The sequence below is a fragment of the Taeniopygia guttata genome, chromosome 1A (assembly GCF_048771995.1).
Source record: "Taeniopygia guttata chromosome 1A, bTaeGut7.mat, whole genome shotgun sequence".
Lineage (NCBI taxonomy): Eukaryota > Metazoa > Chordata > Aves > Passeriformes > Estrildidae > Taeniopygia > Taeniopygia guttata.
The window spans coordinates 38945640-38959517 of record NC_133025.1 but is presented as its reverse complement, the minus strand read 5'-3'; the positions used below and the strand labels follow the sequence as shown (position 1 = coordinate 38959517).

The following is a 13878-nucleotide window of genomic DNA, read 5'->3' as shown; positions in this document are numbered from 1 at the left end:
ATGGAAAAAGGTCAGGAATTAATCATATTTTGAAGATACAAGGAAGGAAGGACAAAAAAATCATTGGAGGTGTTCCTACACTGGAGATGTACACCTCTTCCATATCCATGAAAATGATAATGATTAGAGAAATACACCTTAGAATCAGTGAAGTAACTGAAGTTAAGATAGTTTTTAGTTACAAGAGACACTTCATTGTCCTGCACCCTTCCTGTTGATACCAGTAAGATTAATTTCAAAAGTCAGGTCTTCAGGACTATAGAGAACTGTCACCCTTGGATATATTTTCTCAGAAGTGGGGCAACTTGCCAGGGAAACACTTGCATTTGCATATTCAAATTTAGGAATATGACTATCCCCTTGGCACTTGTAGCTTTCTACTTTTAGGGAACATCATGTTACGGGTTTCCCAAGATGTGGACTTGGCAGCTGTGCATCCATTGCAAACAGAAACTGGAAAAGAATTGTCTCTGTTTCCCTTCCTCCTTCCCCCTACCACGTGCAAGATCTGTTTGCACTGCTCATAAGAGTCTCCTTCTAAGACATTCCTGTGAGTTTGCTTAACCAGGGTGACTCTTCAGGCACACTGTTAACTGCTGGTATGTGCAAGCTGATGCAACCTAGTTTAGATCACAATGAAATAAAAGCATTATTGAATAATTTCAGGTTGTATGAGTTTGAATTGCTTTCTGTTTTTCAGAGGCTAGTAGCCAACTGGTCAATCTGCAATATGTCTTTTAGTGAATGTACTCTTGTCTCCATATTTGCAGTTGTAACTGCGTTTGGCAGTTTCTTAATACCTATGAGGCATATTTTCTTTTGTGCTTTCAGTGGAATTGTGATATTGCAGGTTGCATTAAAATTAGCTTTTAATTTCATTTGCATCTAAAATACAGAATATTGTGGTGGAAGGATTTATTATTGAGAGTTACTTTGTTGGGGGGAAAGGTTTGCAACAGATTGCACAGAGAATTTGTAGATGCCTCCTTCCTGGAAGTGTTGAAGGCTGGATCATGGTCCAGTAGAAGATGTTGAAACTAGAAGAGCTTTGAAGTCACTTCCAACCCAAGCCAAAACACGGTTCTGTGATCTTCAGCAGCAACCAGAAAGTCCACTGTATTTAGCACCTGGTAAAGTTTCCCTTCCCTGTGCTTGCCAATGGGCAGTGATGATGCTACAATGGTGAGGAAACAACTTTTTGAAACAAAGTATTCAGTTTTGCCAAGAAAAAAATGCAATTCAATAGCAAAATGCCTTGTCTATACTTGTCATTCCTTAGGAAGCAAGGCTGGTGGTTTTTCAGCTAAGAGAGAGAGTAATGCTACATGTAAACCATTTAATTTTAGGTAATCCACAGATATTGAGTCACCTTTCAAGCAAACTGTTTTTCAAGTGTCAGGAATCTTGAGCTCTTAACTTCAAGCACTCTTAATTACATTTAAATTAGATAAGGTGTGCACATCATTCCATTTCATCTTTCTTGGTACAGATTCTGTGTCCTAGTGGGTAGTTACTAATCTGTGCTCACTGTTTCTTCTCTGGAAGTTTGGTCTTTTAACTGGTCAGGGTTTTTTGATCTGCCCTTTCTCTACTGTTAGGAAAGTTGCCCTACTAACAAAGCTAAGATCTTCATTATGTCATGATGGCTGGCTGTGTGTTTTATGGGGATTCTTCTGGGCCCTACTAGCTCATAACTATCTTCTCCCTTTCTTGCTATGTTTTATGAACACTTTACAGACTATAAAAATAATACTTTAAGGACACATAATGTACATAATGTTATCAGGTTGTTGCACTTGCCAACTTTTCTTATTATAAGATGTACAATTGTAATTTTTAAAAAATAAACATTGGAAAGCTTTATTTTTAAGGCCTCGGATAATGTCAAACAATTCTAATTTTTATTAAAATTACAAAATTTTACCAGTAGTGTTGTCAGAGTCTCATGATTTAAATTTGGATTTTTTACACTAATCAACGAAATGCCTATATTTTGCAAACCACATCCTATGTTTTTTATATATGCACTTGTCTATATTTGGAGTTCAATGTACTTGAAAAGATTGCTTTTGTCTGGATCTGGAGTATTTCATGTTACTGTAGAGGTGCAACAGAAAAAAATATAGGCAGCATTTCTCCAGTGATGCTTTGATGTTAATTCTTTGTCTATTTGAATAATTGTTGCCAGAGTAGTATTTTACTCTTTTTATTACATTCTTTTCATTGTTGTCAGTGAAGTCTTTGCTCTTCAACTTAGTGTTTTAAGCTGTGCTTTTGTGTCAGTTTTATATGGGCATGATAATTATTGTTACACTTGAAAATTGTGTTCTTGGCTAGGTAAAATATCTGTGTGCAAAGAAGCAAGATCATAGGTGTTAGGAAACCCTTTCTTTCCTGGACCACTCCTTGGTCCCCTGCTGCAGCATAGCAAAGAAAACAGGATGCATGGATGTACCCAGCTGTCTCATTTTCCTCAAGTTGTCTGGTATACATAACTTCAAGCACTTTTGTCATTATCTTCAACAAATTTTCAACGTTGATTTCTGTTTATTTTCATTTAAAAGATGTAGCTCTTCCAACATACTCTGCAAGGAAATTTGGTCTGATTTATGCTTCAAGTAGCTGAAGGGCATGTTGCATATGGAGAAAATAAGCAAAGCAAAAAGTTTCCAAAGCTTATTTTCTTCTTGGAGCATTTTAAATTCAGTTTTTCAGTCAGTGTGGTGTTGAGTTTTAAATTGGTGTCAAAGGTGATAGTTTAAAACAGTTTTAAAAAGTTTTTGTGGATAAACATGCTGGTTCAATGCATAAAGACAAATAGGCCTGTGTGCTTTCTTCACTTGCAAAGTTTTATGTTTAATTTACCTCAAAATGTGTTCAGTTCTTCCCTTTAAAATTAGAATTTCATTTCATTTTCTAATGTACTTATTAATACTGTTTCACATGGAAGTTTTTGTGGAAAGACTGGCTTGTCTACCTCTCAAACTTAGATTTCTACATTTGACAACTTGCCTACATTTGAACTATTTACTGGAGAGGAATAACAGTTTTGTGTGCATTTCATCTTAAGATAGTGTTAAAGAATGCATTCAGAGCAGGTAGTTTGGTGTGCAGGTTCAGTGCCTGGGGGCAGAAACACAGAGACAAGGCAGGAACCCACAGCCCCCAGACTGCTCTGCTTGGAATGTGAGGATACAAAATCACAGCAGATCCTTTGCTTGGGGTCCCTCCTCAGAGGCACCAGGTCAAAAAGTTTTGTTATTTAGTTATTGCACCAAGATTAAATTATTTAAAGGATCCAGACGTGACTTCCCTGCCCTATTGAAATGGAAAATGTGAAACCATATCAAAGGTCTAATGCAAATAATAGTTTTCAATCCCAGAAGTACTCTAATTTTCAGATTCTTTCAGGAGACTGAAAAAAGAGGCTTCTGGTTCAGGCTCTTCCTCACTTACAGCTTATTTATTTTTCTGTAAATACAAAACCCCTCTCCACTGATATCCTCCACCTTAGGTCTGTCTTTCCAAACTGTAGTTTCACTGCCTGCATCTGCCACTGCTTATTTTTCAAATGATGGTAATGTGAAGTTGAACTGATTTCTGACATCTGGCTATTGCCCAAAGCATTATGAACAACCAAGAAAAAGACCAAATGTTGTTAATTTGTGCTTTAAGCTGCTTGGCAGCATCATAATCAAAGTTGTGTGTAAATTGTGGATGTTTTGCTGCACAGTGTATGTTTGTTTGGTATTTGGGTGCATTTTGGTATCTCAAAAAACTGGGGAGGAGAGAGCTAGGCTTCTATACTCACATGAAAAAGTAAATGAAGCAAAAGCAGCAGAGTGCTTGGAAATATTGCATATGTATCCCAGCTTGTTCATAAAAGGAATATTCTCAGAGCTGTACTTGCCAAGTGCCTAGCAAAGCTAGTGGCAATAAATTATTATTTAAAAGAATACAGATAATCTGTATTATCTGCATCATTTATACCACCACCATTAAATTACTTAAGTAATAATTTATTTAAGTCAGCAGGATTTTATGTGATAGCCCTGACCTGTTCAGGACCTGCAAAGTGCTGTACTGTGAGACGGATTGCTTGGAAGCTGATCCAGTAGAGTAGCATTGAATCCCCAAGGAATTACCACTGTCTATGCCTGTCCCATTCATATCTTTGAGAGCAAGCTGAATTGTTTCAGCAGTATCTAGAAGAATAAATGCTTAAAAAAAAATCAAACTAAGAGCAGTTCAACCAAAATGCTTTCCAGACTTCAGATATCTATGTATCTGTGCACATATTTCCTCTTGAGGGGGCAGACTATGAAAAAATTGTGTGTTAACAGTGTTAGCCATATTTCCTGGGCTTTTAGGATGAGGTTATAGTTATAAATGAGGTACCAGGTGCTCCTTGTTGGCTCCCAGTCATACAGAATATCTGTGTTCAGAGTCCTCTAGAGCCCAAGCAGAGCAGAATGGCTCACAGGGACTGCATTCTGCATTCACCCACGGGCACTCTTCCTTCTCCTTACCCTGCTTCCAGGTGATCAGACTGTCCCTCTGAAGGAAACTGGATGTGCTGGCACATGCCTTCAGGAAAATGAGGGGAATATGCATTACTGCAAAATAAGTGATTCACTGACTTGTTTTCTTTATGTACAAATCTGAGGAGTGAAACAGGAGCAAGTTTTGAATAGGCATCACCTGGCCTTTATGGGACAATCAAAGTTGCATGAGTCTGTGGAGAGCTATTTAGGCATGGTTTTGGTTTTGCTGTAGGCTGTAGTCATACAATAAGAATAAGACTACAGGACACAAAGATTTCAAATCAGAGCAAGTATGAGTCACTGTGTTTGGAATGTGTTTCTTAGGAATGTGTCTTTATCAAAACTCTGATAGTCCCTGTGATCCTTGTCTGGTATTTGAGATTTCTCTCTTTTGCAATATCTGTGAGATTTCTGAGACATCATGTATAGGCTCCTCAGGTGTGCTTGACTTCCATCTAACCTGGATCTCTCAGCAGGTCTGTTCTCCAAGGGCCATGTGAGCAGTTTAGCATCAGTCTTAACACACCTTCCTAAATAGTACTTGTCTTTTTGCAGGGCAGTATGTACATGTGTGTGAACTGCTGTATCTTCCTTCCTCACAGCCTGGAGAAGAAAGATTGGTACTGTCAACTGGGGGCAGGTCTGGTAACTGGTTGATTATAGGGCAGGATTTCAGGTTCAGATTAGATATTAGTAGAAGTTTTTTCACTGAAAGAGTGGTTAGGCATTGGAATAAGTTGCCCAGGAAGGTTGTGAAGTCACTGTCTGTGGAGGTGCTCAAGGAGAGCTTGTCTGGCTTTGGCATTTGGGGATATTACTGCGGGGTGATTATGGTGGTGGTGAGTTGTTGATGGCCAGACTAGATGATCTTGAAGGTGTCTTTTAACCTTGATGATTCTATGCTTCTCTGAAATGAGCATGTCCTTTGTTTTCCGCACTTGTAATTAAAATAAAAAATAAAACTTCTAGTCTGAAAAGACTTTATGTGGAGGAAATTTGGCAATTAGGAAGGAAGGGCAATACTTTTTTTCATTTTTGAGTGAGAGCTATTCAGACAGTTTCTTTTTAGAGTCTTTTTATTAAGTATGTTTTTAATGATGGCCTGAATTATTTCTGTGCCTTGGTACAGCACAAAGGCTCGATCTTGAGATGTTTTAATGGATATATGAACTCAAACTCTGCTTCTATGATCACTGTTTGGAATCTTTATTAATTGTAATAAGCATCTCCTACAAGAATATTGTAAATATTTTATAATGTAAATCTCCTACAAGAATATGGTAAATATTTTATGGTGTAAATTTAAGATTTAGTTTTAACTATGGTGATTTTATTAAAATACTTTTAAAAGGATTAATCAAATAATAATTAGAAAGATCACTTAGTTTCATACAGGTAAATATATTTTAATCTTATTTTCTCTTTAAAATGCTCACTTAATGATGTATTAGCTTACCTTGTTCTGTCATGTAACAATACTATGGCAAGACTCGTATTCAGACTGCCAGGTCTGTCTTTCTACATATTAGGTTTTAAGGAATAGATCTTGCTGATTTTTGCATATAGACTTCACTGTGCAGTAATAAGAAGTTCCCAGCAGTTCAGTGGGAGTGCTCCCATGGACAAAGTGTGGACAGGTCAACAGAAATACCATAGAGCTATGTTGCTATAAATGGCTTATAGGTGGTTTTTGTTACTTCTTTATACTTTTTTTCACCTCAAGACTATCATCATCAAACATATAATATGCGTAGTGTGTGCATACATATGTACAAGTCTTGTTCCAAGGGAGACTTTTTTATTTCTGAGAGCAGGATTATCATTATTTTCTAGTAAGTAGGTTCCACTTGTCCAGAATCTTCATTACAGAATAAAAAAAAAACTGGGAAAGATTCTACTATGGTTTATTCCATATAGTAACAAATTAGGTTTATTCAGTGAGTATCTTTGAATTTTCCATCAGCTTTCCATACCACTTATTATAAAATCAGACTTTCTTGTATATTCCCTGTCCTAATTTTGGATGTGGCCTTGAAATTAGAGCTGCACTGCTTGTATCATAGCTGAGTGCAGGATTTCCTGCTTTAACAGAGCTTTGACTGAGGACTTGCTAATGATGTTGGTGCTTAGGAAAATATGTTCTTTTTCATGTGACCTGGATAGCAAGATCACTTGTAAACCCAGTGTAAGTAACTAGTTAAAAATGCAGTTGCTTCATTTTGTAAGGTTAGGAATTCCAGTGTTGGAATTAAGGAATTTTGACTTAATTCTCATAGATTATTTTAGAGAATTAGGTAAAACTTAATTTAATTTTATTGCTTCCACAGAAATTTGAAATTATAGTCTCATATATCCTTTGTCACTATTTCTATCTGGTTGTGAAAGGCAGGCCAGTTAGCTGCATATGTGTGCCATTATTTGTGATTATTGTCTCATGCAGTCTTGGGAACTCCAGGAGGTGTAGCATGGCTGTGTATGCACCTAGAGGGCATTTTGTAGGTAGTACATTTTCTGAAAATGTTTTCAGATGTTTCACAGCCTCACACAAGGCTCTTCTATGTGGAAATCCAAAAGATAGATCAAAAGTAAACTGGAAACATTTCTAAGTCCATCAGTAGGATACACCTTGAGGATCTGTCCCCCTGCATGTGGTTTACAGCAAATAGTAGCCAAGGTGCTCATCCCAAATAAGAATATATGCATGTTCTAGGGATTCATTTTTAGAATTTTGTCTCTCTTTTAACCTTATTTTCTCTTCTGATAAACTTTAATTTTCTCCTCTGATAAACATTTTCAGAAAAAGCCCAAACTGTAATAGGCAGTGTCATTAATATTAATTCAAGTATTCTGTAGTTACTAAGGTACAAAATACTAAGTTGATGCTATACCATTAGATGCATTCCTGAATTGAATAAATATTTCATCAACATGCATGACAGAAATTGCTGCGCTACTTACAATGCATAACTCTTTCATAGATTTTTGTACCTCCAGTGATTGCCAGCAATATCTTCACAACAATGTGATGCATTTGCCTCAACATAACATTGTTAGAAGAAAAACAATTTTAGAATTCATGCACAAATTTTATACTTTTGATGGAATATTTCTCTTTCACTTTTTTACACTTGACATTTCAAATAGGAAATTACTATGTCTATGAGGAAATAGCCTTATAACACTGAAGTATCAGGGGTCATCATTTCCAACTATGTTAAGCTTCCCAAGATTCAAAATACTGGACTTAAACCCCATCAGCCGCTAGAATTGAATTCAATAGAATTCATTTTATACCTTTTGTCACTATGTCTTGTGGGTCTTCCCCAGTTTTACAAGGGGAAAGAGGGGGAAAATTATTAACAAGATTTAAAAAATTATGATAATGATAATCTCAGAGAATATTGCTGTTAACAGTGATAAACAGTAAGAATAATTAGTTAATAGAGCTCAGATGCAGCAGTCAAAAGTATACAGTAGATCTACCTTTTTAAACATAAGTGCAAAATTATCAGAAAAATCATATCAAACATATGGAAATTAAAGTGTGAAAAATATTGTGAATTATTTGCACATTGATCCAGATGCATTTGTTTCAACATTTTTTAGTAGTTGTGTGTATGTATATATATACATACACTGAGATGTAATTTATGAACCATTGAACCATGATTAAATAATCATGTAAAAAAGTAAAATTTATAATGTGTGTGTTTACTTGTGCTGAAGTATTGTTTATTTAAAACAGTGCCATGCTGATATAATATGTATTTTATTTTCCTTTAAAAATTCTGGAACAATGGTGGTGGTGGTATAAATACATCTGAACAAGATACATGGAGTAACATGAAGTTGTTTTGCATGGAAATTCTTTTCCAAAGTAGCTGCTCTGTATGAAGTGAAATCTTTTAAATGTAAAGAGAATAGCATTATAAAAATGTTTTCAAATATTTAAGGCTGTAAATCTAAAGAAGGGAAGTCTGACAGAAACAAGTTAAGAACTTGTCAGCATACAGGGAGTTTTTCTTAAAAGTCATTTTTTTTAATATGACTGCATAATTCTCCCTTAAAAGACTGAAAGTTTTAAAATATTTCCAGTATTTAAAACTGTTATAAATCAAAATGTGACAATCATTGAGAGTATGTGATTTGAAGATAGATGGATGTGGATACCTGCCTGTGGCCCTTGTTAAATATATTGATAATGTGTGCATTTTTGTTTAATGCAAAAGTAAGCTGCAATATACAGTCAGGCTTAACTTCCTCAAATTATAATAGTAAATTCACTGTAAAACACATCTTGCAATAAGTTGTGTTTTCCATATGCTAAAAATACTTGAATCGAAAAAGACTGTATGTTTGCCTGCTTTAAATACCAGGTTTACTTTTTTGAGTTAGTAAATAATCACAGAAATAAAGCTTAGGTTAATATTTACTTTGAGAAATTAAGCTCAACTATAATTAGCATGAACATTGTCTGTATTGTTACATATGTTCTCAGCAGTGGAAAGAAATAGTTTAATGGTTTAGTCTAGAAATGCTGTGTTTTTTACTTTTAGAACTTTTTAAAATGTCTGTTAATTTATTCTGATGTAAATTTTGAAATCTGAAGAGATACCACTTGGTCAGATTTCCTGCTAGTCAAGGTCTGTCTAAAGAAAATTGTTATTTATTGGGTTTTGCAGAAATAAATTAGAAAGTGATAAAAAGGAGAATAAATAGTATTCAGTGCTAAAATACATTCTTCAGAAGCTGAAGGGATTTTTCCAGATATTTTAAATGCACATAGCTTCTTTCCTATTATTTTTATACTTTTATGATTGCTTGATGCAAAAAGGAAGTCTAAGCATGAAAAAATTATCAATTTAATACGTAAATTGTACCTAAAAATTTAATAGGCTTATTTATTTTGATGTTTTTCCATAAGGTGTGTAAATATGGGGGAGAAGGTCCTACTTCAAACCTCACAAACAGGTAAAATTCTTGCTTTATATGGAGACCTCAGGCAGAAGTGAGCCACGGAGCTGGGATTATTTCTCTATAATTTTCGGACTGTTTGACAGTGCTTCAGAGACCATTTCTGTGCACACAGTGCAGAACACCAAAGTGGTTCTCAGTATTTCATGAGCCAGGAGATGTAACAATACTTTCAATTTCTTTATGTGAATTTCAGTTGAGCCACATCAGTGTTCTCTTAGATAAGATTGTTTGAATGATCGGGGTCATCTGTTAGCGTGGTGTAATTTGAATATACTGTAGTACTGTACAAAATTTTGTTCCATTCAGCAGAATCTCTGTTGCCCCCTTTTGCAGATGACGGTTGCTGCTGGTACGAGCATTGAGAATAACATTCAAAGGACCATATCCTGCCCTAATGTATGTTCAAAATATCTTGGTTTTTTGCATAATTTAATTGTGAAGCCTCCTTATGTGAATTTGATATTTTGTTGCCCACAGAAGCTTGTGCATCTCGAGGTTACTTCACATTATGTATTTCAGGGTCAATGAATATTGTACTACAAGTGAGGTCTCAGCCTATCAAAATTCCCAAATTGCTGAAATTTTTCTGTACGGTTTGATGGTGCAGCTAAATAAAGCTGATGATAATATATTCATAGTTCCTTCTGCATTTACCTTGCTTCCCAGCCAGCTCAATGCTCCTGTCAGTTGAAATCAATAGAAAAGCAATAGCAAAATGAGGAAAGCAATGAGAGGCTATATTTATTCTATTTAACCTTGTCCTAAATTGCATTTTGATATGAAGATGTGTAATAATAAATGTGGAAGGAAGGTAATTTCATTTTCATTACTTAGGCAGTTGTATACTGTAACTTAAAACAGAAGGAGGGAGGAGTTATTGCTTATGAAAGGTAGATTTAGTGAGATACCTGGTTAAGAAAATAAGCAAATTATTCACTTGTAGTATAATAAGTCATTTGTTTTTTTAAACCAAAACTATTTAGATAATGGAAGGTCATGGGGACAAACATGAACTCTTAGACATTAATAGGGAAAAATTAATGAAAATTGGGATATACTTTTGAGAAAAGACTGTGTCTCTGACTTTTATAGAAGCTATTTTTTGCCATGTAATGTGTTTACTAATTTATTTTTCAACTAAAGATTATCATATTTATAGGGGAACTGGCAGATGGAATTCTGAATAAACACTTCCATCCCCTTAAGTTCTTTGAAGATACAACAAATAATCAAAGAAAAAGAACATTCTAAAGTAACTAATATCTAAAAGAGAAAAAGCTGTGAATTAGTATTGGTAAGAAGTGAATTTGTTCTCCCTGTTTGGGAAGATAATCTCAAACCAGTCTTTTTTGGGGAAGTTTATGTTTTTAAGGGAACACCAAGAACTTCTTTACACTGCATTCTTAGAAGATACTGCATCTGACCATCTGAATCATTGTGGATTTTTGCATACATTTCTGGAATAGATCAATATTATAAATTCTTGGCTATATTTTTGTACTGCTTGATTCCATTTTCACACTTGCTTCTGTGCAAAGGAAAAACCCTTCCTCAACACATAGTGTATGATTAATCTCCAATCTATTCTGAATTTTCAACATGACTGAAATTTCTCCAGTGCAATTTTATTATCTCAGTTTGCAAATTGTACCATTTTTAATGGAAGCTAGTGATATAGGCAGGCAATAGCTAGTAATATCAAAAGACAATATGGCAGAAATTATGAGCATGGAAAAATGCACTATTTCCAATTTAGTTATAGAAGTCCATGCTATTACTTCGAAATGGTTTGTGATCTTTTAATTTTCTTTGAGCAACCTGCTCTAGTGGAAGGTAGCCCTACCTGTGGCAGGGGGCTGGAACTAGATGATCTTTAAGGTCCTTTTCAACTCAAAGCATTTTATTATTTCATGATTTTTGAATTTATAATTAATAATTACAAAAATTTCTGTTATTTATAAAAGAATCCTGTTCTGAGGTAAAATATAATCCCTATCAACATCTGCAAATCATCAAAATGCACTTGGGCAAGAGCAAAAAGTGGAAATCTGCACTCAGACTTTCACCCAGCATCTTGCAGGGAGGACAGGCAGGGCGAGTCAGTTCTACTTTACAAGTACAAAATAAAGTAAATAATTTCTTTTATTCCATTCAATTACAACCCAACCCCCCAGTTACCTGTGTGAACCATTGTTTTAACAGTGGGCATTAAGACTATCAAATCTGCAGCTAAAGTTGTTTGAATGCATGGTAAATTTTCAATTATAGGGCTACATTATTCTGAAATGTTTCATGTAATTACTGTGACTAGTACAACTTTGTATATCTGCCTAGTGTGAAAGGGATAACTACAGAAGATAGCCTCAAACCCATGAAATTTTCAATCAGTATATGTTGCAGTGGTTCAACATTTTAATTACATGACATTAATAATAAGTTGTAATTAATTATAAAACCTCAGTTACTTAGTCAAAAAGGCACAATACATTTGGTTTGGCTTTTTTGGCTCCTAACCTAAGAACCAAAATACATTCCTAGAACTACTCACATAGAAGCAGTGTTTGAAAGGCTGAAAACATAGAATAGATGCTTCATGAGAAAAATATGCTGAAATACTAAGAAATGTTATTCAGGTTTAAGAAAGCCTTTTTGATATTATAAATAACAAATGTAAACAGGTTTTTAGATATAAAGGGTTTGTAATAAGTCATTTTGCTTAATGGAAACACTGCAAGTGTTAATGGAAACACAGTTTTATTACAAGGTTTGCAATAAAACAAGCTCAGGAGGAAACTGCAATATATTTAGAATTGAGAATTCAGATATTATGGTGGTTTTCAAGGTACAACTTTGTGGACAGGTTCCTGCATATTAAGATTTCTAATCTGTGTGCTGCTGCTCTGTGAAGTTTACACCTTCATAATTATAGACTTCGATTTACCTTTATTCTCACATAAACCTTGTTTTCTATTTTTCATTATTATCAACTGTTCATGTAGTAGAAGCTGAGGGAAAAAATGGGTATTATATACAATAATAAAATGCTTTGCAGATTTTTCTCCTCTGTATTGTTTAGTAGTACATTAGCTGCTAGGATTATTGTCTTTCACGCAAAATGTCCTATATCATTATTTTATCTGTCTGTGTTTTTGAATAGATTGGCCTTTAAACAACCACTCCAATTGCTGTATACTTCATAAACACCATTGCTTGATAAGAATTTCAGTAGATGTAAGCTTAAAGTACACATACACTATAAAATGGCTGGATGAACATTAATGATGGATATATAGTCACTTAGGACTTTCTATCATACTGAGATATCTCAGTGGCATTACATAATGACAGGAAGCAGTGCACAGACAGGTCACTCTGTATGCAGATCCAGTTCTGTGGCTGCCTCACCCTGAGCTTCTGCAAAATTGCAGCACAAATGCTTCTTTTCTTTACAGCTCTTTAAGGTCCACAGTGAAAATGTAAACAGTAAAATACAAAACAAAATCGTGATGGATATTTAACATGCTGTGTCTCTTTTTTCAGAATAGAACTTGAATCTGTTTTTGTAAAACAAAATTGTGCTATATAGTAAATGAAAACATGCTTCACTGTGTATAAATGGAAAGAAAACTATTGAATCAAGTGCAAACACAATGCATTTTGTTCTTGAACCATCAGCTTTAACACTCCTCTTTGATGTAAAAGCTACCTTTGTTTTGTCTAAACAGATACATGCCTTCAGAAATTCTTTGAGGTAGTCAGAAGTCTCAGAGTTTAAGTACTCTGAAATTATGGGTCTTTTGAATTTCAGTATATGCGATTCAGACTGGGTTTTTTGGGTAAACCCTTTTATTCATTACAAAGCTTAATGTGCTTAAATTTTTAACATCATTTTTTATTATTTATGGCTTTAGCCAACATGTGAGCATATCTATAGATATTTTATACAGGAGCTCGTAGGAAAACAGTAATTTGTTTATATTTTGTCAAATTCAGCAGTTATGCAGCATCTTAGAAAATTGCTGCTTTTAATCCATCAACAATCTTAGTTCTTTTCAAAAGAGTTTTTGAGAGGGTTGCGGTAAGGAGGGGGCAGAGGGTGAAAGCATTGGTAATATATTGATGCCTTAAAATCGCAGCATTTTTTTTCTCCTATACAAAAATAAAACCATACTTCCAAGGTTTTTTTTAATCAAGGATTAAATTCTGCTTTTTTTTTCATAAGTTTGTTGTTATGAATGAGATGAGCATGTTTTTTCCTTAAATTGAAGCCAAATTCCTTTATTCTGAAGCAGAAATATTTTTTTTCCCATGTTGTGAACATTTCTGAGATCAAGAAGAAAAAGTACTCCAGAACCGC

The 13878-nt window shown here is 34.7% G+C and overlaps 1 protein-coding gene across 14 annotated transcripts in view; it reads left to right on the top strand.

Moving 5' to 3' along the window:
- Positions 1-13878, top strand: part of PPFIA2 (PTPRF interacting protein alpha 2) — a 279612-nt gene that overhangs the window by 133963 nt on the left and 131771 nt on the right. For 7 of the 14 annotated variants that reach the window (XM_072923123.1, XM_072923121.1, XM_030260423.4 and 4 more), the window contains one exon: positions 9855-9917. The exons of the other annotated variants lie outside the window; for them this stretch is intronic. In XM_072923123.1, the coding sequence (XP_072779224.1) occupies positions 9855-9917 (63 nt within the window). The remainder of the gene's footprint in view (positions 1-9854; positions 9918-13878) is intronic. 14 annotated transcript variants of the gene reach the window in all.